General features: G+C 40.1%; 2 protein-coding genes across 3 annotated transcripts; one reads left to right on the forward strand and one right to left on the reverse strand.

The window, feature by feature from the left end:
* Nucleotides 1-3109: 3109 nt before the first annotated feature.
* Nucleotides 3110-6234, reverse strand: pigw (phosphatidylinositol glycan anchor biosynthesis, class W). Its single transcript, XM_062989015.1, has 2 exons — nucleotides 6190-6234; nucleotides 3110-4694 (listed from the first exon to the last, which is right to left on the reverse strand). The coding sequence occupies exon 2, from the start codon at nucleotides 4689-4691 to the stop codon at nucleotides 3222-3224; it is 1470 nt and encodes a 489-aa protein (XP_062845085.1). The 5' UTR covers nucleotides 4692-4694; nucleotides 6190-6234; the 3' UTR covers nucleotides 3110-3221.
* Nucleotides 6235-7971: 1737 nt separating this feature from the next.
* LOC134303460 (unconventional myosin-XIX) lies at nucleotides 7972-25400 on the forward strand. 2 transcript variants are annotated; one of them, XM_062988882.1, is made up of 23 exons: nucleotides 7972-8172; nucleotides 10103-10253; nucleotides 11085-11233; nucleotides 12367-12480; nucleotides 12560-12686; nucleotides 13657-13726; nucleotides 13814-13916; nucleotides 15258-15354; nucleotides 15583-15659; nucleotides 15739-15826; nucleotides 16330-16498; nucleotides 17070-17143; nucleotides 17223-17458; nucleotides 17763-17939; nucleotides 18231-18371; nucleotides 18920-19027; nucleotides 19174-19244; nucleotides 20120-20199; nucleotides 20686-20834; nucleotides 21304-21433; nucleotides 23403-23488; nucleotides 23641-23958; nucleotides 24637-25400. In XM_062988882.1, exons 1-23 carry the CDS (start codon nucleotides 8065-8067, stop codon nucleotides 24748-24750), a joined length of 2937 nt encoding a protein of 978 aa, XP_062844952.1. In that variant the 5' UTR covers nucleotides 7972-8064; the 3' UTR covers nucleotides 24751-25400. The 2 variants fall into 2 exon arrangements, with proteins under 2 accessions (XP_062844952.1, XP_062844954.1); XM_062988884.1 differs by having other exon boundaries at nucleotides 10106-10253.
* Nucleotides 25401-26176: the final 776 nt, after the last annotated feature.

Below are 26176 nucleotides of genomic sequence, written 5' to 3' on the forward strand. Positions count from 1 at the left end.
TACTGATGGTAGCCTTTGTACTTTGGTCCCAGCTCTCCGCAGGTCATTCATCAGGTCCCTCTGTGTAGTTCTGGGATTTTTGCTCACCGTTCTCATGATCATTTTGACCCCACGGGATGAGATCTTGCGTGGGGCCCCAGATCAAGGGAGATTATCAATGGTCTTGTATGTCTTCCATTTTCTTACAATTGCTCCCACAGTTGATTTATTCACACCAACCTGTTTGCCTATTGTAGATTCACTCTTCCCAGCCTGGTGCAGGTCTACAATTTTCTTCCTGGTGTCCTTTGACAGCTCTTTGGTCTTGGCCATGGTTGAGTTTGGAGTCTGACTGTTTGAGGCTGTGGACAGGTTTCTTTTATACAGATAACGAGGTCAAACAGGTGCCATTAATACAGGTAACGAGTGGAAGACAGAAGAGCTTCTTAAAGAAGAAGTTACAGGTCTGTGAGAGTCAGAAATCTTGCTTGTTTGTGGGTAACCAAATACTTATTTTCCACCATAGTTTACAAAAATGGTCTACAATGTGATTTCCTGGATTTTTTTTTCTCATTTTGTCTCTCATAGTTGAAGTGTACCTATGATGAAAATTACAGACCTCTCTCATCTTTCTAAGTAGGAGAACTTGCACAATCAGTGGCTGACTAAATACTTTTTGGCCTCACTGTATATATATATATATATATATATATATATATATATATATATATATATATATAAATATATAAATAAATAAACACTAAATGCACTTTAGACCTTGAAAAATTTTATTAATTGATTTTTTTAAATCAATTTTAGAATTGCCAGAAACATCCCTGGGGCTACTGCCTTGCAAATGTGATTAAATGTTGAATATCCTGAATAACCGGCGCACCAAGTTATGTGTCTTTGCACACTGGCCTTAAATACATCATTGTTAAGCTCGTGAATTTATTTATTTTTTCAAGATGGTGCAATCACACACTGCAAGAGTGCAAGAGTGCAAAATATTGGAAACCAGGAATAATGTATTCATTTAAAAAAGTAAAAGTAAAACTAGTTGGACCTGCCTTCACCAGCAGAAAAGCTATACTTAAATGCTATTATACAAGCAGTGAATGGTTTGTGGTGGGATGTTGATGCATTCTTGTAGTTGTTTGTGGACTGAGGGAGTTCAAACTCAGGTTCCAGAGAAAAGAAATAAACTAGCTAAGAAAAATTTGTTATTTTCTACCTTATGTGCCACCTATTAACACAGAATGACTGGAAAATGACATAAAAATAAAAATGAAATAAAACACACAAAGACCAATTGACAAAACAATGGATTTTACAGTATCCGCTTTTAGACTAATTCATCTGGGACCAGGCTTGGACCAGTTGTTTTGAGAAGAGGCAGGTTAGGACATAACAGTGGATTAAAGCCAGTTGCCGGGCACATCGATATTCAAAGTGCCCAGCGTCTAAGCTCCAGACCCAGCAATCAGGGCAGATTGCTACCTGTAGATGAAAGAATGAACTTTTGAATACATGAAATGTATATTTACTCCTACTGAGATATGTTTGTAAAGATAAAAACGTACTTCCAGTCAACAGTTCTGCAACAGTTTATTTCTGACAGTCACAATGTCATTCTGCTGTGTAGCAAAAAAAAAAATCGTTTCTTGTTCCTACCTCTTAATTCTCCACCTATGATTGCAGTCAGTAAATAGTTCAATACTTATGTATGTACGTACGCACATATGAGAGTAATTTTTGTGTGTGGGAAGGCTGTTACTGGGAAACTGTCCCAGAATTATTAGAGCTGAGTGCATCTGATTGTAGGTCTAAAAAAACTGTCAATAATTTAGACATCTCCATGTATGAGTTTTTTTTTATTACAAAATCATGAATATATGACAGCTCGGTCATAAATATTTGGAATTTGAATATTACATTATATTGTAAAAATGTCAGTGTTCAAATAGACATTTCATCATTTGATAGAAAAAAATTTTTTTATATACTTTACTGCATAAGTAATACAAATAAAAACCTTAAAAACTGTAACTTAATCATATTGACAAGCATTCTCTGCAGTGCATATAGTTACTTCTAATTTCAATTCTCCTGATAAATTCATGCTGGAGCTTCCGTGTCACTATCCTGCTGTGATAGACAAAGCATCTCATCTCAACATGTTTTTTTTAATTCCATTCACTCCTGGGCAAAAATGGGCCGAACCCAAAATTTGTTTTAATGGTCAGAAAATAAGCAATAAACGAGAAAATGCACTCCTAAGAGCTGTACCACAATCTCTTCACTTCAGTGAACTGTTGGTGGGAAAAGGTGGAAATAGTGTAATTTACTTGTATGCAAAGATACATTCAAGAAAAGATTTAAATGTCTAACAATTCTGAGTGTTCTAAATTTTCCATTGTTTCGTAAAGGATTAGAACAATTTTGGGTTTGGCCCTTTTTGGCACTGAAAAATGGTGAGTGTTTGGGTTTGCTTTCAGAGCTTTTTTTTTTTGCAATTTCCCCCCCCAAGTTTCTCCCTAATCTAGTCGTATCCAATTACCCTGATTGCATTAAGCTTCCCCTCTATCGATACGACCCTCCACTGCTGACTGAGGAGTGCTGCAACTGACACACGCCCCCTCCGACACGTGTGCAGTACCAACTGCATCTTCACTGCAGATCAGCTTTGTGCACGGAGAGCCACACCCTGGGCAAAGCGTTATTCCTCGACTTTTTGTGCAGGGGGCATCAATCAGCCAGCAGAGGTCATAACTGCATCAGTTATGAGGAGCCCTTTCCCACCCTGTGCGAACGACAGCCAGTCGTTGTTCATGTGGCCGCCCAGCCCAGCCAGATGGCGGAGCTGAGATTCTACATGAGGAGTTCGAAATCCTAGTTCTGGTGTGCTAGCAAGTTTTACCACTGTGCCACCTGAGCGGCCGAGACTGCTTTTTTTTTTAACTTAAATAGATGCAGTCAAACAAGTCCTATTTATATGGACACAGAGAAGTGACCAGCTGTAAACAACAACAACTACAGTCAATAATAGAACTCAATGAACTTCATTAAATGCCATTAAATGTATGTCTCTCATAATTGTACATAAAACACTGGCTTCAACTGTGTGTGCTTTTGTAGAACATTTATTCAGGTGTTTATTATTTATAAAACCCTGGGTAGAATTATTCATTAATACAGGACCACCTGGTCACACATCAGTCTTTGTAGCCTAATTCCAAAAGTTACCAAAACTTGATTGTAACATTTTTAATGTGTAAAATAAATATAACTAAACTGTTCATGAACATGTAACACAACAAAACACAAGCAGCAAAGAAATAACTGCTTTTCAAAGTGTCTACGAATACATTAGTTAGACCGGTCATTACATTTGCAAGAAGAAAATACAGCAACTGATTCCTGTTCACGGACTGAACGAGGCACAGTGTGTCTAATTTGTTTGTAATTTTCCGTTCTGTCTGTGTCCTGCCAGCAGGATTCCAGGATGCTGACACATGCGAACAATTTGATATCACTTTAGCAAAAAGCAACACAATATCAGCCATGCCTAAACAAGAAAGAAAAAACAAGGACTGCGCTAAGGTCCAGATACAGAATGGGAAATTCGCCATCCGACGTGAAACCGGCTCTATATACGTCTGGCATGCAAATAAAACCATGAAAAGTCCAAAGCTTGTCAGGAGAAGGTTCCTGACCACTCGTATCCAGTCTCTTACCAAAGTTCTGGTCTGCATCACGTAGAGACCAACCTGAACTCCGAACATGTAGACGGCGATGTAACCCACCACTGAGAATATTCCTTCCTTGTTGGCCTGAAGAAAGCCATTGCGTTCACCATTCTGGATGATAAACGATTTCAGATCAGTTGTTTCTAACATGATCTGATAAACTCCACTAAGCAGCAAAGCAACAAGCCAGGAGATTTTGATGGGAAACACAACTAGAAGAGCAGACGCCACAACTCTCACTATAGCTAAAGTGAAAAAGAAGTTCCAGTGGACGCCATACTCCGTGACATGCTCATGGTAGCCTGATGACTTCAAGCTCAGAAGCCTGGCAAATCCAAGGACAAGCAGGGGCCACACCGAGAGAAGCTGTTTAACTAAATGGCTAAATTTTGAGCCTTGAATCTTTTTGCCCCTGGCTTCTGGGCACACCATTGCATTGGCCATAACATATGCTCCCACACCAAAGTCCATGACACCCGTCCCATAGGTCTCAGTCTTGGCGTAGCGTCTCGGAAACACGCTGAAGTCCACAGCCAAGATGCTGATGGCTGTCTTGACGTTCACCAGCACCCTAAACACAGTCACAAAAGGAACCTGTCTGGACTCCACGTTGATGTTTGCAAAGCTTTCAGTCAGATTCCAACGAGATGAAGGTTTTTTATTTTGAAACAAGTAGAGATATAAAGTGAGCTCAACCCCAGCCAGCCCTATTATAACCCAGTGAAGGACATCACTAAGAACAGTACATGATAAAACCAGCGGCATTATAAGCATGGTGAAATCCAGAACAAGGTTAGCACTCTTGCTTAATGGAAGAACACCTTTATTTAGATGGAACAATATGAGGCACAGTCCTCTGCTGAGAAGACAGAGAGGAGCGAGGACGGATCCAAGAGATACTTCTACCAGAGTGGTGCCATTGAGGTTGCTCACAAATGCAATCTTTTCATCAGTTTCAGCCATCGTCTGTGGAGATAATATAAAAAGAAGATGACAATCTACATTTCATAAATTAAAACAAACAACCTTTATTTGAAATTGTAAAATACCTCTATGTACTCATGCCATCCAATATACCAGGCTAGATATTCAACAACAACTTAGATTTTATTTTATCTCATTTTCATTAACTGGTTTATTATGGAAAGAGTCGACAGGCACTGGGCACAAGGCTGAAATACCCTGGACAGGGCTGCAATCCATCGCAGAGCTTCGGCCATACCTCCCTCAGTCAAAGCTACTCATGTCTGTGTAGATGCCCAACCGGTAAATAGCACTGCTGAAAATTGAACCTTGATCTCAGCTGTGGTCGGCTAGCGTAATAGACCGCTGTGCCACCCGAGTGCCCAGAATTTATAACCATATTCATTTTTTAATTGTAATATACACAGCAATTCATTTAACAGTGGTCACTTTATTATTTAACATATATCAAAGTATACGTAATGATATAATTTATTGCTAGTAGTTTATTTGGTATTGAAAAAGTGTTTGTTTAGAAGAAAAAAAGCACAAACATTTCATTAGGAAACTTGTCTTTTGTTTGTTAGGATTTTAACGTCATGTTTTACACTCTTTGGTTACATTCATGACAGAAACGGTAGTTACTCATTACACAAGGTTCATCAGTTCAGAGCACCCGGAGGAAACCCATGCGGACACGCACGGGGAGAACATGCAAACGCCACACAGAAAGGACCCGGACCTCAAAATGTATTGACAAAAGTGTTTTGTTTTCTTTTTATTTATTTTTTTATGCAATTTTCTCCCCTTTTTCTCCCTCTTTAGCGCGTCCAATTGCCCAATTGCATCGTGCTTCCTCTCCGCCTATGCCGATCCCTGCTCTGACAGAGGAGATAGAAGCTAACCCACGCCCCCTCAGACACGTGGGCAGCAAGCCGCATGCATCTTATCCCCCACACATTGACGAGTGTTGTGCCACCTAGCGTTGTGTATGGAGAGACACACCCTAAGAGCACTCCTTCCCCATCTCTGTGCAGGCGCCTCTAATCAGCCAGCAGAGGTCGTAACTGCACCAGTCTGACAGAGAGAGACCCACATCCGGCTTAGTCCCGCCCACCTGAACAACAGGACAATCGTTGAACAATCGTTGTTCATGTAGCCACTCGGCCTCTACCGCTGCGCCACCTGAGCGGCCGACAGAAGTGTTTTAATGATTAAAAAACATTTAAAGTTGACTGGTGTCATGATTCCACAGATTTATCCAAATAATTTTATTAAGTGGTCAAACCACCTGACCAAAAGTATGTGGACACCTGACCATGAGCTTGTTGGATATTCCAAAACCATGAGGATTGATTTATAATATAAAGTCGAATGCCCACAATGAGGCTCTAAAAAGCTGGAACTTTGGATACTTTAGAAATATTGAGCATTAAATGAAGAGCTGTAAAACTCATCTATACTGAAGAAAATAAAACAAAATAGACAATAAACCTACCTTAAGAAGTGAATGATCTTTTGATTAATATCCTGTAGGTCCTGTAAATCAAGTTAGATCTAGCCTCAGTAGTTACATGTTGTGTTGACAATATCAGGACGAATAATTAACACAAAAATCACATGCATTTCCTAATTATAATAACTGCAGGTTCCATTTCGTAACCCAGTGTTTGCACACACAATATTTAAGATCAACGTTTGAATCAGTTTGGCTCTTCCGCGTGTTGCCTTGCTCTGGGTTCCTGTGTAACACGTCATTGTCTAGGCGTTTCTTACTGTGTGTCTCAAACCACATTATATTTACTATATAGTCTACTAGTTAGGGAGGGTGCTTAAATAAGTCAGTCACAAAACTATGCAGGATGGGGATGGCTAGAACCATTCACTTAGGGAATACGGAGCTAATTTGGACGCAGCGTTAACGACCCCTGTGTATGTTGCGTTTTAGTGTATTCTAATTCCACCTGTTTTAGTCAAATCCTACCTACTGCACTGGAATTAGATTACATGTAGACCAACAGTGGAAAAAAGCACTTTTGTTGTTGTAGTTGTTTGCTTATGGTCAGGTGTCCACATACCTTGGTCCACATAATAATTTTAAGAAATCACTGTAAGTAACAGCTGTCTGTGCAACTTTAAATGTTTTAGTCATTAAAAACATTTGTCAACACATTTGAATTCCTCATCCTAATTGGTTAACATACTTAAGTTATATATGAGTCATATATAAGTTGCTATAGCAAACACAGAAAAAGAGAAAGTAAAAGAGCAGCCAGCAGTCACTTGAAAAGTGCAGTTGCAGGATGACCTGAAAACAGCAGGAAGAAATGTTTAAAATCTGGGTGTCAGGTTGTGCACTGCAGTAGTTACTCTGGGAGCTGGGGACCTGGCACTCTCTTTAGGACTTTTGCATGAGCGTTTATTCCTGTCTGTGCAAATATCCTCCAGAAATTCCAGTTTTCTTTATGCCTTTCAAAAACATGCAAGAGAGTGAACTAGCTGCTTGAGTACTCTTTATCATGTGTCTAAATATACCCATACACTAATATTTACCTTTCATCTTAAATCCTTTACTCCACCAATAATGTATTAAGATAAATTGCATTCAAGGTTTAAATCATCAGCGATGCTACCGCTCGGTTGGCGTCTACATACCTACATGATTGTCTGTGTCTGTGTGAGGGGGATGGCCTAGACTTTGTATAATGGTGTGCTACTGTTACTGTTACTATTACTTTTTTTTCTTTTGTTTTACCATGTGATGTATTTTTCTCCACCATTATTCTAATTATTTATTTATTTTTATTGTCATATAATGTGTTTTATTTCACCAGTGCTTTACAAGTACTCTTTTCTCTTTAAATGTAATCTATAATGTTTTATTTAATCTTTTTTTAATATTTACTTAAATTGTATTGTGTTTTATTGCACCAAATCACTTAATATTTTATAAAATTTATTTTTGTGCCCTTTTAGTCTATTTTTTACTCCTATCATTTTGAGGACATATATGTTCAAAAGTAAAAACTTAATTGATTGCATTTTATGCTGAACATACAGTACATACCCATTACAAGTATTGTGTTAAATCGACTCAGGAATCGACTCGATTCATTTTCATGACTTGAAATAGGAATTGTAATTGATTCCGACACCTTTGGGATTTGAATCCTTGTGCGACTCCGCTGTTGAGCAGGAGGCGGGGTTTGTTGGAATACGGGTGGGATAAAAATGCACGTTTTCATGTAACCGGTTAGAGTTCTGTTAGGAGGGGAGCAGTTTTCGTCTCAGAAGGAAAAAGTCGAAATGGCGTTATAATGTCGTGGTGGGGAATTAGGAAGCACAAAAACGGACTTTATTGAAGGTTTTCGAAATGGCAAATGTGAAGCAGAAACTTTTATTCAGGAATAAAAACGCTGGAAATGTGGACAGTTCTGAGGGGAAATTTGAACAGAGTGGACGGTTAGGACGAGACGAGACGGTTTGTTGTTAAACTTTGCCTTCATTTTACCACTTGAATGGAATAATTTCTAAGAGGGTTTAATTATTTAAAAACATGTATTTTGAATGTCAGTATAATGACAAACTTGACATGTTTTCCTTTGTATATTATCTGGAAAAGTATTATGACCGTGGTATATGCCGTTCAGCTTTATTTAGCCAGTTTTCATGTATAACATTTTTGTTTGGCTGCTTAATACTTGTTAAACCACATAATACTAATAATCGATATTACAATGAATTGTCAGCACTTCAGTTGCTCTGACCTGTAGAACAAGATCATGATATCTGTAGCCTAGTGGTTAAGGTATTGGACCATTAATCAGAAGGTTGCTGGTTCAAGCCCCACCACTGCCAGGTTGTCACTGTTGGGCTCTTGAGCAAGGCCCTTAACCCTCAATTGCTTAGATCGTATACTGTCACGATTGTAAATGATATCTGGTACTTTTTATATCTTTTTTAGCAACAACAAACCCACCAGGACCAGTGATGTTTTAATTTCACTTGTATTTTGTTAATTCAGTTTTAACCTGTCAAATTTAAACTCTGAACCAGCATCCACTGGCTTGCTCTTTGTATAGATCATAGTTATTATTTATTTTATTTATTATTTATTTATTTAGAAGAAACAAGTATTCCAACCACTTTTGTTTTTATTTGATCTCCAGAGCGTGTAGCCATTGGCCAGACTTATCTTTTTTTTGCTAATAATAGTAATTATAGCCTCCTAAAGTTCTCAGGCACTAAATTGTATTTAAGATCTATAACATCCCTCAGAACAATTGGTTTAATAATAATCAGCAAGTGTTAAATTGTGCTCCTGATGACATGGTTTCAGACTATTGATAAGGAGAGTAAAAACCAGCATGCACAGTTGCAGGATGACCTGATAGCAGCAGGAACAACTATTACACAGTAATTAATATGCAATGAACTTCACCTCAATTATCTACACAACATCTACATAACTCCTTTGCAAAAAAGCACATGGATGTGCACAAGAGCATTTAGACGAATCAAAGATATAATAGTATATGCCTTGAAATTGGTGATAATTTAGCTTGACATGTTTGTATTAGACGCCTTGGTGTGTATGAGCCCAAGAACCCAACACTCACAAAAACTGTTAAGGTGGGACCATAATGCTGGGACTTGTAGACAGAAATGAATTTTATCGACCAGGAAACCAATCATTTTGGAAACCAGACAGGGCTGTTATTCACCTTGCATCAGCCTGAATAACAACCCTGCTATAAATACATAAATTTTTGTGGTTTTGGTTGGTCCATGTAACATTATGTGATAGAGGAGTTTAAGAGGACTCTGCCTTTAGGACCATGACTTATCTGCCTTATACCATATGCTTGAACGTGACTACGGGCAGGTTTGTTGTGCTGAGGGATTACATTGGCCTGAATTCCTCCGTCATAAGAGGAATAAACTTAGCCTCTTCTTTATCCTGCATGGCCCATCCTGTCCTGGCTTAGCCCCAGCATGTCTACAGCGTGTTACTACAGGATGAGATCACTTACAGTTGTCTTGATTCCTCTTAAGCCCCTTCACACATGCATGTTTACTTGAGCATTGGCTTAGAATAGAGTGGAAATGCCGGGCTAGCTAACACAGCCATTTAGAGGGGCAAGACCTGGTACAACTGCCTGGCTAGTTACCGGACCTGACCTCAACCCCGTTGAAAAGCTTAGCGATAAATTGGAATGCGGTGTGTCTGACCATATGCTTTTTTGACTTAATGGGCACAAATACTCACAAGGCACAGCTGCAAATTCTTGTGACGAGCTGACAAGCCGTCCCAGAAGGGTGGTCAGGTGTCTACATGCTTTTGACCAGTGTAAATAAAGAAGTTAACATCTGGTGTGTATGTGTGTGTGTGTGTGTGTGTGTGTGTTAAGCAGTTAAATGGAGTAAAAAAGCAGCACCAGCCCCGAAGGAAATCTCTAAATGACTCACTGGAAGGAGAGCTCAAGGATTTTTTAGTAAACGAGGCCGAGCTCCACACCTATGATGACCTCACCAAAGTCAATCCTGTAACCCCAACCACAGGTACACAGACTGACCAGAAATCAGATTATGACATTTAGATGGTTTTGTCTTTTTTCTTCTACCTACAATGTTTGCCTACACTTGTACAGGACCTTTTTATTAAGGGTGTTGTTGGAACTTTAGGTATTTTTGCAAATGTTCTTTTACTTTTTGTGGACTGTACTTGAAAGTCCAGATCAGAAAACATCAAATTTAACTAAACTTTACCCGTTCCCCAATTAAAGTGATCAAAGATCCAAAAGATCTAACCAAAGTTGGCCTTTTTATATTCCTCTTTCTCCCAATCTAGTCATTTCTTATAGTAGCCAACCGCTTCTTTTCACCTGGGCGAGGCGGGTTCACACACGGATCAGTATCACATATGAAGAGTCACGCACTACTCTCCATTATTCCCAGTCTCTGTACAGGTGCCATTGACGAGCTGTTGCAGCCCGCCCTCTTTAATAATTTCTGTGTAGGTCTAATATTCAAACTTGAGCGCTCAAGATCTTAGCAGTGGTGGGCTGGCGTTTTAGACCTCTGCACCACCAGAGTGTTCCAGTTTGTAGATTTTTGACCCAGCAGATTTAGTCATATGTTCAGAAAGTCCTTAGGAAAGAGCACGATAGTGTTTCGGCTCCATATGTTTACTGAAAAAGTCTCTCAAATCCCAAGACTGAATTAATTCTGTATATTATATTTTTATAGATGATTGCTTCCTAGAAATGTGATAAGCAACTGGTTTACCCTCTCACCAACTAGCCATCTTTGTCTTTTTACTAATGATCCATCTTTTCTGTCTACATTTTATGTTTCGTTTGCTGATGTGCCCCTGATGTGCTGATGTGGCAGTGTTGAAATGCCTGCAGGCACGTTACAGTGCACAAGTGTTTTATACCCATGCCGGCTGTACACTGGTGGCGCTCAACCCCTTCCAGCCGATACCTCACCTGTACTCGCTGGACGTCATGCAGGAGTACCACTCAGCACCCCAGCCTCAGGTAATACATTTGATATAAACTTATTGGTGAAATGCATTACAGGTTATTCATTTAGCTGAGCGATGACGACATTTTTTTTATTAAGTAATTAGTCAGCTGTGACCATTCCTCCTGTAATCTGTGCACTGGTACATTAGTGAAATTAAAGCATCATTGTAGTTTTTAGCACAAACCAGTGTTATTAGCTCAGCTAGTGAATATTATTTATTTAGTAATCATTTCAGCAACACTAAGCAAATATTTGGTCTGATGAGTGCTGGTAGGGTGAACACAAAGCTTAATAATGAGTGATATTTCCTGCGTTCTGGGTAAACCCAGGACAAAACTGTGTTAATATTCTGCAGTCATAGTAGATGGTAGTGACAAAAGATCTAAGCTGTCTGGAAACCACTAGTGAGCGTTCACTATATGTCTGGAAGACCATGGACTTAAATATCAATCAATGGAGTTGATTCCTTCTTCACGGTTATAACAACCTCCTCTGTTCCGAAAAAAGGCTTTCCACAAGATTTTGAAATGTGTCTGTGGGAATTTTGGCCTTTTCAATCACGTTATACTGCAATCTTTGTTTTTATTCATTCTGAAAGTGTTTAACAGAGTTAAGGTAAGGGCTCTGCACAGGTTACTGGCTTTGTGCACAGGAAAGGGTCTTTTTCAATCTTTGGCCATAAGATTGGAAGCATTCGATTTATTTTATAATAAATAATAATTTAAATACCTTTTAGAAATTGGAGTGGCCAAAACACCCAAACTCATTAATTGGGAGGGATGTCCACATACTTTTGGTAATATAGTGCATGTGTACTGTGATAAAGGGCTAAATTCATTCATCCATGGTATTTTTGAGCTGGATTATTTATTACAGTGCGCTTGGCTGTTTGGTGTTACAAAATAACCTTGATCAACCTCGCTCTAGTGTTTTGCCATTTTACTGTAAACCTGAGGACCAGGAAGTTAAATGAATAGAATCAGAAACAAACACACCTACCTTTCACCTGGCAGGGAACAAATACTTTTTCATGGTATAGAAGGATAATGATAAACTTTTAAAATCTAGGAATGCTAAAATGTCATGTGTGCCTCAAGAGGACTCTAAAAACCAAATTTCAGCTTTTAAATGTTGGTTTGTTCAGGAATTTAAGCCACACATCTTCATCGTAGCTGAGGAGGCATACAGGAACGTGCAGGGTCAGGTAGAGCCGGTCAACCAGTCACTGGTGGTCTCAGGAGAGAGTGGAGCTGGAAAGGTGGGTAGAATAAGATCATCTTATTGATTATGGTGGGTTTTTTTTCATGTTGATTTTGCGTGATCGTGTTTCTCTCCAGACGTGGACTTCACGCTGCCTGATGAAGTACTACGCCACCGTAGCTGCCACAACTCAGAAATGCCAGGACACAGTGGAGAGGATAGAGAGACGAGTGCTGGACTCCAACCCTGTCATGGAGGCATTTGGTGAGTGTTATTTGTTTCTTTACCTAAATAAAAACACAAAGAAATGTATATTATTTATTTTATATTATACACTATATGGCCAAAAGTATTTGGACACCTGACTACAAGCTTGTTGGACATTCTATTTCAAAAACAAATGGTATTAAATTAGATTGACCTCTATGTGATCTCTTCAGCTATAACAACAGCCACTCTTCTGCGAAGACTTCTCACAAGACTTTGAAGTATGTCTGAAGGAATTTGTGCCTATTCATTTACATTTTACATTTACATTTTCAGCATTTAGCAGACACTCTTATCCAGAGCGACTTACAGAAGTGCTTCCATAGTGAACATTTCATTCCTTAAGTTTAGATAGACAACAGTCGAAGAACACAACTCTGCTAAAACCTGTTAGAACCAAAGTGCCTTTTATTTTATTTTTTTTTATTTTATTTTTTTTAAATGGAAAAGATTGGAATAAAGTGTTAGTAAATAAGTACAAATCAGCCTAAGTGTTTAGTGAAAAGGTGTGTTTTTAATCGTTTTTTAAAGACAGCAAGAGACTCAGCTGTTCGGACAGACAGAGGAAGTTCGTTCCACCATTTGGGCGCTAGAACAGAGCATTTGCATATTCAGACGAAAGAGCATTTGTATGGCTGGGCACTGATGTCGGTCAAGAAATTCTCAACTGGTATTCCAGTTCATTCCAAAGCTGTGGTTAATTCCAAAGTGGGGCTGAGGTCAGGGCTCTGGAGTTTCTGTGCAGGCCACTGGAGTTTGTGCCACTGAAGTTAAGTTTTTTTGCACAGGAAACTAGAAAAGCTCTTCCCTAAACTGTTGCACCTGTTAGCAATTGTTGTGGCTGAAACACATCAACTCAAAAATAAAAAGGTCTGTCCAAATACTTCTGTCCATATATACATATATACATTTTAATATGTAGTTTTGTCCAGTAGTAAATTTTTCCGCCTCATTTGTCCTGTCACAGGCAACGCTTGCACTTTACGGAACAGCAACAGCAGCCGCTTCGGAAAGTACATCCAGCTCCAGCTGAACAGGTTACTGTCATTATTTACACTTCACACAAACACTTGAACCGAGTTCACAAAGATTAAATTAACACAGAGCTTTTATTTGGCTTGCAGTTCTCAGTTTCTGGTAGGGGCCTCAGTGCAGACGTATTTGCTGGAGAAGACCAGGGTGACCTTTCAGACTCCTAATGAGAGGAACTTCCATATATTCTCTCAGGTGAATCTTAAATGCTGGAGTTTAATGCTGGATTGTTAAAAATGGAACATTAATTTATGTCCTTTTTGGTCTAAGTCAGCAAACACAAGCAGAACACAGTACAGATATAGTTATATAACTACATACTGTACGATCTGCTTGTCCTGGATTGGTCTAATGACTCAAAATGCACTTTCCTGGTGTACATGCTTAATTATTTAATTTTGGATTGTAGTCTACAGTGGTGGCCAAGGTCTGAGACCACTAGTGAAGATTCTGTTTTGCTTTGGTCTCAAGGTCAATATGTTTTTCATTTCATATCCTAAACTCCAGACCAAAGATCAAGCAGTTCTGTCTATCATGGAAGCTTCTCTAGAGTCATGTGACCTAAACCATGTTGAGCATTCAGTAACATCACAAGATGCTCTTTGGGATATTGTAAAATCATGCTGGGATACCATTTATCACCAGATCTATTCCGAAAAGGAGAACATACCACAGACAAATTCTAAATTGTATCTTAAAAAACGGATAGTTCCGGTCCTAAAATCTGATTGGCTGAGCCGCGTTCGAAGCCGTTGTAAAATCCCCGATAAACGCACACCTAGGACCACCTCACATCATTCCATATTAATACGCCACTGAAAAGAAAAAGTTAATGTTATTTTCGCCCTCATGTTGCCTAGCAACACTGTTAATCGAACTACCTTGCGTCGCGGAAGAATGCTTTATTGTAAGTTCATACACAATAAATACATTTATGAATTAAACATTGTTGTATTGATTATATTTTATGTTGACTGCCGTTTTATAAAAGCAATAAGCCACTCGAGACCGTGCGTTACTGCTATGATTTTATCACAGGGAAAGAAGTTTTAGGCACTCCGCTTTGCATCGTGCCAAAAACGTCATCCCCGTGATAAAATCGCAGTAACGCACGGCCTCTCGTGGCTTATTGCTTTATTTTACCATGTAAACCAACATCAGATATTTGTACCCAGCCAGAATCCTTATTGTTTTTCTATTTATCTGGCTTGTGGGCAGCACTGTCATCCTCACAGCAAGAAGGTCCTGGGTTTGATTCCCAGGTAGAGCAGTATGGGTCCTTTCTGTCTGGAGTTTGCATGTTTTCCCTGTGTCTTCGTGGGTTTCCTCTGGACAATTTCCCACAATCCAAAGACATGCAAGTGAGGTGAATTGGAGATACAAAATTGTCTATGACTGTGTTTGATGTTAAAACTTGAACTGATGAATCTTGTGTAACCTGTAACTACCTGTCCTGTCATGAATGTAACCAAAGTGTGTAAAACATGACGTTAAATCCTAATAAAGAAATAATTAAATATCTGGCTTGTTGTGTAGATGATGAAGGGGGCCACAGAAAAACAGAGGAAGGAGTGGAACATGCCACGTGACCAAAAGTTCTCCTGGCTGCCCAATGCAGAAAAAACATTAGATGGTATTTATTTTGTTTATTTATTTATTTGTTCATTTTTTCCTTCTGTGCACCGACTTTGGATACCCTTAACTTTCTTGTACACTGACGAACAATTAGAAGCTCGAACTCGCTGGTACTGATGTGTTAGCATGTTAGACAGATGAAAATTGGATATATAGTGAATTAAAGCTAAAGGTTTAAATCATACCAATCATGAAAAGTCTTTTGTTTCATTTAATATATCTGCAGAGGATTGTTTCCAAGAGACGGTGGATGCCATGGTCAGCCTTGGCATCAGTGCAGACAAGCAGGCGCAAATCTTTAGTGTGAGTTAGTACATACGATGTTGCTTAATTCTCTAATGCACTGTAAGAACACTTAAGTGACACTTTCTTATTTTATTAGATCCTTGCAGGTCTGCTACAACTGGGAAATGTGAACTTTAGTCCTGCCCCTGAATCTGAGCCTTGTGAACTAGATAAGCACTCCCAAGGTAACTGTACAAGTTTATAAAATCAATTATAGGATTGTATATACATTATATGCTTCCAACTTTGTGGCAACAGTTGGTGGAAACCCGTGTCCAGCATGTTCCAGCTTGACTGTGCTCTTGTGAATAAGGCAAGGTCCATAAAGATGTGGTTTGTCAAGTCTGGTGTGGAGAAACTGTCTAGTGGTCTGCAGATTTAAAGGCATCCACAGGAAATCTCCATCCACAATTAAATGCCAACTCTGTGCATTCTTTTTCATCTGACCACAAACGGAAGTCCTCGGAGTATACTGGACATTACAGAGACTTTGCCTGGAATCTAGTCCTACAATCAGATGAGACAAACAACGAATTGATTGCGCTGTTATGACCATGGTGGTTACTATGGTGGTAGCATGATCCAGGCACAGTACACATACAGACCTAATCATACAGTAGTTGTACAGAATTTTACTGAGTGCCGTTCGTTTTATTCTCGTGACTGATTTCATGCCTTGTGTGTGTAGGTTTCCTACAGAAGACAGCAGATTTGCTGCGGGTTTCAGCAGACGAGCTGCAGGCGTGTTTGAGAGTGCGGACATTACGGGCAGGCAAGCAGAGTGCCCTGCTCAAGCCGTGTTCTCAGAGCGAGTGTATTGTCCGCAGGGACTGCCTCGGTAAAGTCATCTATGCCAGGTGAGTCTCGCTTTTCTACAGCATCTTAATAACATCAGCTGATAGTGTACGCGAAGATAAAAGTCCAGTATCACTTGTGGTCAAAAGCAGTGCATGGCCGACAAAACAGTCCCCCACAATGCTCAAATATAATTGCTGCCTGCTGATCTGTATTATTTATAGGTATATAGATTTGACTCACTCTTAGCATAACTGTTCCAGCATTTTGGTTAATGCAAATATATACAGGGTGGGCCATTTATATGGATACACCTAAATAAAATGGGAATGGTTGGTGATATTAACTTCCTGTTTGTGGCACATTAGTATATGGGAGGGGGAAAACTTTTCAAGATGGGTGGTGACCATGGTGGCCATTTTGAAGTCGGCCATTTTGGATCCAACTTTAGTTTTTTCAATGGGAAGAGGGTCATGTGACACATCAAACTTATTGAGAATTTCACAAGAAAAACAATGGTGTGCTTGGTTTTAACGTAACTTTATTTTTTCATGAGTTATTTACAAGTTTCTGACCACTTATAAAATGTGTTCAAAGACAGTTTGAGTACCGCTGTGTTTTTTTTACTGACAGGTTGTTTGATTGGTTGGTGGCCTTCATCAACAGCAGCATGTGTGCAGAAAACTCCAAGTGGTGCAACTTCATTGGTATAAAATCTACTAATCACTAATATGCATAGACCAGCTGCTGCATTTAATTTTAAACCTCATCTGATCTCCTTCGCAGGCCTTTTGGATGTATACGGCTTTGAGTGTTTCCTGGTGAACAACCTGGAGCAGCTGTGCATCAACTATGCCAATGAGAAGTTGCAGCAGCACTTTGTGACTCACTTTATGAAAGCCCAGCAGGAGGAGTATGTGGCGGAGGGTCTGCAGTGGTCCTTCATTCGCTACCAGGATAACCAAGGCTGCCTGGAGCTGATCGAGGGAAACCCCATCAGCATCTTTTCCCTGCTGAATGAGGTATGTGCTCACTCCTGTATAGGGATGGACTAGTCTGTTCCGATTGAGGTGCATACATGTAAAGTATTTTAATTACGATTGAGTTATTAGTAGGACTGTTAATGGATTATCAGACTGCATGTAAACCGGGCTAGTCGGGGTTGTCTACTCGTGCCTACCAAACGCTCCTATGGAGATTTTTCTTCATGCAGCCCAGCATATTGTAATATAACAGTGTTATATTGTAATTGTTCTGTACTGTAGGATATTTTGACACTGTTTGCTTTACTGTACACTTTTTCTATCTGTCCCGTTTCTCGTCCAGGAGTGTCGTCTGAACAGAGCGTCTGACGCAAAGCAGTTCCGGGAGCGTCTACAGAAGGAGCTTTCAGATAATAGCAGTGTGAGCTGGGACAAGTTTAGCAAGGAACCACACTTCATCATAGCTCACTACGCTGGCAAAGTCAGCTATCAGATCGAGGGCATGATGGAGAAGAATAAGGTAAGTACAGGGTACATATTCAAGCTGATAACATTTTACAGTTTCAATTGAATCTTAGTCATGATTTTATAATTCCTTTATGATGTCTTGTTCTTACTGTTGTGAACAGAAATACTACATTTTGCAGCAGCATTTTTTCACCTTGTTTTTAATTCATTTAATTTGCAACACTTTGCAAATTGTGTCTTTTTTAGGGGTGAGGTGTAGCAATAAGAACTTATATAATTGTGAACATGCTCTGAAGTTTAACTCATTAATCAAAAGTGTGTGTATGTGTGTTGTGTGGAAAAGGATCCAGTGCCACCTGAACTCCTCAGCTTGCTGGAGAAGTCTGAGGATCCGCTCTTACAGAGTCTCTTTGCAGACCCAGACACTGAAGGAAGCAACCCTCGAGGCCACAGCAAAGTAGTCACTGTTGTCTCCAAATTCAGGGTAAAGAGAAGAACTATACTAACCATCTACAGACACAGCCAAACATGTATGTGTACATACCCAGCCGGGCTAACTTACTAAACCGCTGTACCACTTGAGCGCCACACGTAAACCACCCAAAATTCACCAGAGATTGATTGACCATTGTAGAATCCACCTAGATGTGAGTTAGTGAAGCTATTACTGTGCAGGGTGCACTTCTGCCATGTTAATTTGGCACATTAATGAACCATACTTCTTGTGGTACACTGTGCCACTAGGCAAAACCTATTAAAATGATTAGAGGCTACACTAGGTAACCATACCAGTTTTTAGAATACCTCCCATGTGTCACCTTGTGATAAACTGATGCCTTGTTTTGCTTCCACGTCTCAGTATTTAACTGTAAACTGTTTTGGGGAATTGGGGGGGGACTCTCCTTTTTTGTTTTAATTGGCTGACTCGGCTAAAAGTATATTTTTCGTGTGGGACCATATTTTTCCATGTTTTTGGGTAACAGTTTTGTCAAAATGAAGTGCTTAAAATAACATTTGTGGCATTGTGTGTAGAACTCTTTGGAGAATTTGATGAAGATTCTGCACAGCACCACTCCACATTACACACGCTGTATCAAACCCAACCCCGAATGCAGACCGCTTACCTTCAAGAAAGAAGAGGTAGGAGCATTGTTTTGGTTTGTTTTGTGTGTATTGAACAGTTTCCTCAATGTTACAATTACAAAGACATAAATCTGTATACTGGTTGTGAGTGTGTCTGGTGTTTCTGTTGCCATGAACTGTTGTACTGTTTTGTGTGTACTTAGGTGATCACACAGCTGGAGGCTTGTGGAATAGTGGAGACAATCCACATCAGTGCAGCAGGTTTTCCCATCAGGTAACTTCCAACATCTGCACACTGTCCAAACACCAGACCAGCCAACAGTAATACAAAATGAGTAGTAGTGCAGTAGTCGTTCATCTAATGTTCTAATATTGTGCACAAAATTGTAGGATTGCAATATTTTATATCTACATACGTACATTTCTATTCATTAGATTTAATGTGGTCAAGATGTGGCCAAATGAGTTAAGGCTTTTAGCCACACCCAATACAGTGACTGGTAGCTCAGCTGAGGGTTAATAAGGACTATTAATCGGAAGGTCACTGGTCCAAACCTCACATCTGAAAAGTCTGGGCTTTTAAACAAGGTCCTTAACCCTCAATACCTTGCATAGTATTCGGTCACAAATGTAAGCTGCCTTCTGAATAAAGGTTTTTGCGAAATGCCTAAAATTTTCCAGTGTAACTGTGTCTTGTGCACAAAGGTCCATAAGGACCTGGTTTGAGGAGAAATTCCCAGTGACTCACCCCAAAATCCTGTGGATTACGTGTCCTTAACCACTAGAGACTATGTTGTTTGTTGTTGAATATGACTGCTTGGCATTGAAAGTCTATATATACTCTATGGAATGAAAAGTTCCTGTGCTGAGCTTGCTTCTAGAGGCAGTTCAAATCTAGATTGCAATTGTTTCAACCAGTGTCGACTTATTTTTTTTACAGTTTAGCACTCGTCTGTGCTGTTTTGTAAGATTATGTAACCTGTTACTTACTTTCTGAGCTGTTGTCGCTCCTAGAAAATTCCTTTTTACAACAGCAGCAGCTACAGTTGCCCATGTCAGATCAGAGGTTTGGCGTAACGGCTATGACATGATGCCAAATTAAAAGTTGTGTTATTAATGAAGTGTGCTTGATTTTGTATATTTGTTCAGGGTTCCTTATGCCAGCTTCCTCCAACGATATAGGCTTATCACCAACACCAGGCTGCCAGCTCAAGCGAATAACGAGAATGGTAAGAAAGCATTTTCCTTTCTCTCTCTCTCTCTCTCTCTCTCTCTCTCTCTCTCTCTCTCTCTCTCTCTCTCTCTCTCTCTCAAAACACTTATTACCTGTTTTTTCTTGCTTCCTTTCCTCTTTTTACAGTTCTGTACTTGTGCTTCCTATTTTCAACTTACTAAGAAGCAGGATCAATTTGATGAATACATTGGCGTCTAGCTAGCTCAGGTAGATAAGTGCATGTTGTTTGTGAGCATCTTGGCATGCACTGTTACTGTTCAGCCACTTTTTTTGATCGCAATCACTAAGAAATGATTAGTACAAAATTATTTTGCATTATAGTGCTTCACCAAACACATGAGGGAATATTTAACTCAGAAATATTCCAGAAGAAAACACAATAAGGTTATGATGGAGGTTCTGTCAAATCTTACTCTGAGTTCAATTGTGTTTGACAGCGAGTGTATAATTAATCTGCCACTCGGTTCACTTTTTCCTTTAGGACCTGATAATGAAGATCAGATGGATCTTGGCACTGCTGTACAAGGCATACTGAATGCAGTTCTAAGCACTGGTGACTCTCGCAACACCACTAACAACAACACGATGATGCATTGTGGGAAAACCAAAGTGTTCCTGACACATTCCATGGTAATATAAGCAGTGTTCTTACTGAAATCATATGAAAATGGATTAGACTTTATGCATTTATCTCTCTCTGGGCTTAAAAATGATGATTTATTAAGGGTTCATTTTGAGTAGAGAGTAATTATAATTATCAGCACTAAAGTACACCAAAGCCAATTACTTTAAACAGTTTAAGAAGATTAGAGGATTATAAGGTCCTCTGAACTGAGTGTATTACATAGACTGAATGTTAGGGGTTCTTAACCCTTTTTGTCAGTTGGATTGTGACATGCAGCAAATGTAGACAAAAGCAAGTCTTTTACTGATGTATCGGAATAATGAATTCGGTACTATTGTGTGTGTGTGTGTGTGGGGGGGGGCAGTGTTCTTGTGCCAAATGCTAGGGTATTTTCTGCAGTAAGACATTCATTTAATTAGCTAAAAAGATTTAGCACTGTGGTGATGATTACTCTGTATGTGTGTATACATGTAGCTGGAGCTATTGGAGGAGCAGAGGGGCAGAATATGCTCTCAGAAAGCCTTCTCTATCCAGTGCTGCTGGCACAGGTACCAGCGGAGACGACGAGCCCGAAGAAGGACGTGTGCCACACGAATACAAGCAGGTAATAATTCCACATCATTAACACTAATGATTCAAAGCATTAGGGCGTAACAATACAAACCGGTTTGATCCAGACATTAAATCAGCAGATGAATTCAGCAACAGGCTAAAAGATATAATAGTTTCAAAAAATTACCACTGTTTCTGATTGGCTGGACTGTATGTAGTAATTATGTTACATTCTGTTACATTAATTATCCCATTAATTTCATTTTAATCAGCTGCTTTATTTGGGGTTGTGGCTGGTACAGGTCCACTGGGAAACACTAGGTACAAGGAAATACCCTGGACAGGGTGCCAATCCATCACAGGGCAGTAGCCATCTCCACCCTCAGACATAGCCAGTCATGCCTGTGTAGACACCTGGTCGATCGATAGCACCATTGATATTCAAACCTGGATCTCAGCGATGGTAGGCCTGCGTAATAGTTCACTGTGTCACATGACTTTCGGCTGCTCTCGTGTTTAGGGGTTGCCACAGCAGATTTTTCTGGTCCACATACCAGATTTTTACAGACGGAACCAATCATGTTTGTGTAGACGCACCATCAGCCAATAGCGGCGCTGAGATTTGGAATTGGAATGGAATTAGAACAAAAGGGCTTGTGGGAATAATATTTATAAAGATGATTATGTTTTACAAAACACCATGCACACCAACTTGACTGGAAAAATCTCGTCTTCTGCATGCAGATGTAATTATACTGATGTCGTGGTGCTGAGCAACGAGAAATCGGGATACACACTAATTTATTTATATCCTGATACAATGCAGGTTGATAGACGGCAGGCTGTGACTGCTGCTAATCCTCACATCCATTCCTGTCCTTATTGTATCAGTCCCGCTCCTTCTGTTCAGCAGATAGATTCTGTACTCAGACGCCAGCTGTGTCTGTCTGAACGTGTTGCTTTTAACTTCACACTCGCCTCACTTGTCCAATTCAGGTGAGGTCAGTGCGGATAAAGCTCACTTCAGCCTAACTCCTGCATGCAGACATCAACAATCACATTCCTGTGAGAGAAATTTGAATCTGGATAGCGGTAGCTCAGTGGTTATGCTACACTAGATGGACGAAAGTATTGGGACACCTTTTGTAATTTTTTAATTAATGCGTTTCAGCCACAACAAGTACTATTAGGTGTAATACATTAATTACATAAAGGAAATTATTTGCTTCCAATTTTGCAGCAACAGTTTAGAAAAGACCCTAAACTAGCTTGACTGTGCACCTGTGCACAAAGCAAGGTCAGTAAAGACATGAAGAAACTTCAGGCTTTCTCAGCCGATTTGGGTATGAATCCATCCTTGCAGATCACGTACACCCATACATGCTGATTGTCTTCGCTGTGGCGGATGGGATCTTCCAGCAAGAGAATGCAACACGTCACATGGCTAGAAATGTCCGTCAGTGCTTGGAAGAGCATGACCAAGACTTCCAAGTACTATCCTGGCCCCCTAATTCCCCAGACTTTAACCCAGTTGAGCGTCTGTTGGACCACCTCGATCGTCATGTTCGCTCTATGGCCTCTGGCAGCTGTGGGATGCACTGCAGTCACCTTGGGTCCAGATGCCTGTGACAACCTACCAGGATCTTATTCTATATCTGAGTCGCTCCCAGCCGGTCTAGCTGCTGTCCGTGCTGCACATGACAGTTACTCTGGATATTAGCTGGTGGTCATAATAATGTGACTCGACAGTGTATTTATAAGATACTTTAACCTGGTTGTCTAGCCATAATGATTTGGCCTTTATCAGTCACTCAGGTCTCTATGCCTGATCATATCTGCTGCATGCAACACATGAACTGCGAGTAACTACCATCAGCTTAACATTTAGTTGCTATGCACATTTTGGGGGTGGTGCAAATGTTTAGACCCGTTAATGTATGTAAGAGTGGCACCAAATCTACACTGCTTTCTGATTTTTTGAAACAGTTATGAACAATGTTACTGAATGTTTTGTTTTTCAGTGGTGCGGGCCTGGCTGGTCAGGAGAGAGGTGAGAAGATGGCATAAGGCTGCTTCAGTCATCCAAAATAAATGGAGATCTTGGAGGGTAAGTTCTTTAAACAATCAAGTCTGTGTGCAGGTTCTTCTCCGTTTCCTAAAATTAAGCCCCATAGGTCGATCAGTTGCCGTGTGATAAACATCTAGGATATTTGTGACCCAGGTCATACAGTAATTGTTGTCGTCATCTTTTCTCCGCAGACAATGATGGACGCCTTGGCCGAGGCGGAGTTAGACGATGCTGAGGACCTGCAGGAGCAAGAGGAGGCACACTCCCTATTGATGGATGATGGATCCGTGCAGCCTGCCGGTGTCTCTGAGCCTGTGGCGAAAAACACATGGCCTCTGGGTCTGGTCATGACCTCTGTACCCAGCATCACCGTGACCCTCACCACCACCGGCTTTCAAAAAGTCATGTCGATCATGGCCACCATTAAGATCCCCTTCAGGAGTGGAGAATACAAGGTGGAAACCAACCAGTTCGACCATGGCGTAGCTTCCATCCGGGCGCAACCACAGGTTAGACCTTCAAACTGTTTGTCTAAAAAGTATGTGGACACCTGACCATGCTCTTTAGCAGTCTTGTTCTCTAACATGGTCTCATGTAGATGTTTTTACTTCATAATAATCGCTGGGCACAATCCAGTAACACATCCCAGACAGCACGTCAGTCCATATCGGAGCCTCATCCCTCCCCCTTACACATAGCCAATCATGTATGTTTGTAGATGCCCAACCAGGCAGTAGTGACGCTAGGTATTTGAACACTGGATCCCAGCAGCAGTGGGCTAGTGCGATTTATTGCCGACAGGTGATACCAGAGGACATGAAGGCTATGTCATCTCATCCATAATTATTGAGTTTCATTCCTATCAGGTGTATAAATCAATTTGTGGAAGTTTGGGGAGGACCGTTTGCTGTTACGGTATGACCGTGCCTGACATCTAAGACTCTCTTGTAAACGGATGGGCATGAATTTGCACAGAGTACAACAATTTATAGAAATGGAGGCTGTGTGGGGATATATTAATGCCTGTGGATTTGAAATTGGATGTTTAACAAGCTCATGGTCAGGTGTCCACATACTTTTGGTCATATAGCATATAAATCCTTGCTATGATAAAGTATAATACTGTACAGTGAGACAGGTTTTGATTTTATATAACCTTTGTATCACTGCTCTGTCTCTCTCTGCAGGGTTCTGTTAGGCTCCACATGCGCAGATCTCCTCTGCGCTACGCCGACATGTACCCGGGATCCAGTACTGATGAAGTGACTGGATTCAACCAGATTCTGCTGGAGAAAACCTGAGAGTATATTTCTTACTACACAGAATACAGTACACTCAATGCTACCAAAGTAGACTTCACTACATTGATGCACCTTTAAAGAATGACTGATAGGTAAACAAGGGGAATAATTCAGGGGATTTTATATTGTGTACATGCTGTCTGAGAATATGGATGTGCCTTATGTTAAGTGTTCGATATTTATATTTAGTAACTATTTAGAGCTTTAGGTGTATAATTATTACAACAAATTTTATTAACACTGATTTTTACTTGATTATGGATTTACCTGATAATGGACCAGCAGAGCAGGTACATTAGTATTTACAATAGTTTGCTTTACCAACTCATTACCGATATTTTAGCCAAAACAAATGCACATACTATAGTTTTATGGCTTATTGCATAATTTGACAAATATACTGTAAAAGTACCTAAATGGCTTTTAAACGGTGAACAAGCTGTATAGTCTTAATAATGTGCTACCTTGTCGAACATGCTGCTTTTTATTGAAATCAGGTCTATATGATGTAAATGTATTTATATCAACACATACTGTTTGACTTATCTTATGCTGTTGGAAAGTCCTGGCCACTTTACCCACTGTCAGTTTTGGACCTTGCTCTGGCCATAGCACACTGCGACTGATGGTAATAAAGTGTGTAATCATCAGGTTTTGTCTAGACTTGAACTTTGCCAATACGTTTTGCGTGTCGCATTCTTACTCACTTTTCAGGCGCTCATTGTATTCCCTCTCACTGCCCAAAAACATGCTCACAATAGAGAAACCGTGGGACATAACCCCATCCCCCTATATTCTATTATACCATGTATTTTTTCTCTATTGCTTATTGTAATGTTAGGATCCTTCAGTGTTCCCATCAGTTCTTGAAATGGCAGTAATGTTTTAAAATGGAAGGAACTACCCCCCTCTCATCCCATCCCATCCCATCCCATCCCATCCCTGGAGATTTGCTCCCACCTCCAAATGTTCAGTTCATGACTACAGCCTTGCAGTCTCACTAGTCTGGCTAGTCTGAAATGCTTTAGGTGTAGCCTTAAAGTGCCATCCATTTCTATCAAGACTTGCAAAAGTGTGCTATGAACAGTGCTTAAAACAGACCCAAGTTTGAGCCTTAGAGTCGCCACCCACCTGGTCGTGTTTTTACAAACAGATTATTAATGGTAATGTACAGAACAGTCTAGATTGGTGTATCATTACTACAGATACTCTATATGACCAAAAGTATCCAGACACCTTACAATGAGCTTGTTGTACATCCCATTACAAACACATGAACATTCATATAGTGGCCCGCCAGCCTCTTTTTTTAAGGAACTGATGGTGCCTACATTTGATAAAAGCTTTCCGCAAGATTTTGGAGTGGGCCTGTTGAGATTTATGCCGATTCTGTCAAAAGAACACTTTCTTGTGAGGTCTGGCATCC

The sequence above is a fragment of the Trichomycterus rosablanca genome, chromosome 26, assembly GCF_030014385.1.
Source record: "Trichomycterus rosablanca isolate fTriRos1 chromosome 26, fTriRos1.hap1, whole genome shotgun sequence".
NCBI classification, from domain to species: domain Eukaryota; kingdom Metazoa; phylum Chordata; class Actinopteri; order Siluriformes; family Trichomycteridae; genus Trichomycterus; species Trichomycterus rosablanca.

Bases quoted from the DNA above. Each gene is read 5' to 3' on its own strand.
- pigw (XM_062989015.1), bottom strand. From the start codon at position 4,691: ATGGCTGAAACTGATGAAAAGATTGCATTTGTGAGCAACCTCAATGGC.
- LOC134303460 (XM_062988882.1), top strand. From the start codon at position 8,065: ATGGCAAATGTGAAGCAGAAACTTTTATTCAGGAATAAAAACGCTGGA. The intron at 12,687-13,656 runs GTGAGTGTTATT...GTCCTGTCACAG, and splicing joins CCCTGTCATGGAGGCATTTG to GCAACGCTTGCACTTTACGG. The intron at 18,372-18,919 runs GTAAAGAGAAGA...CATTGTGTGTAG, and splicing joins CTGTTGTCTCCAAATTCAGG to AACTCTTTGGAGAATTTGAT.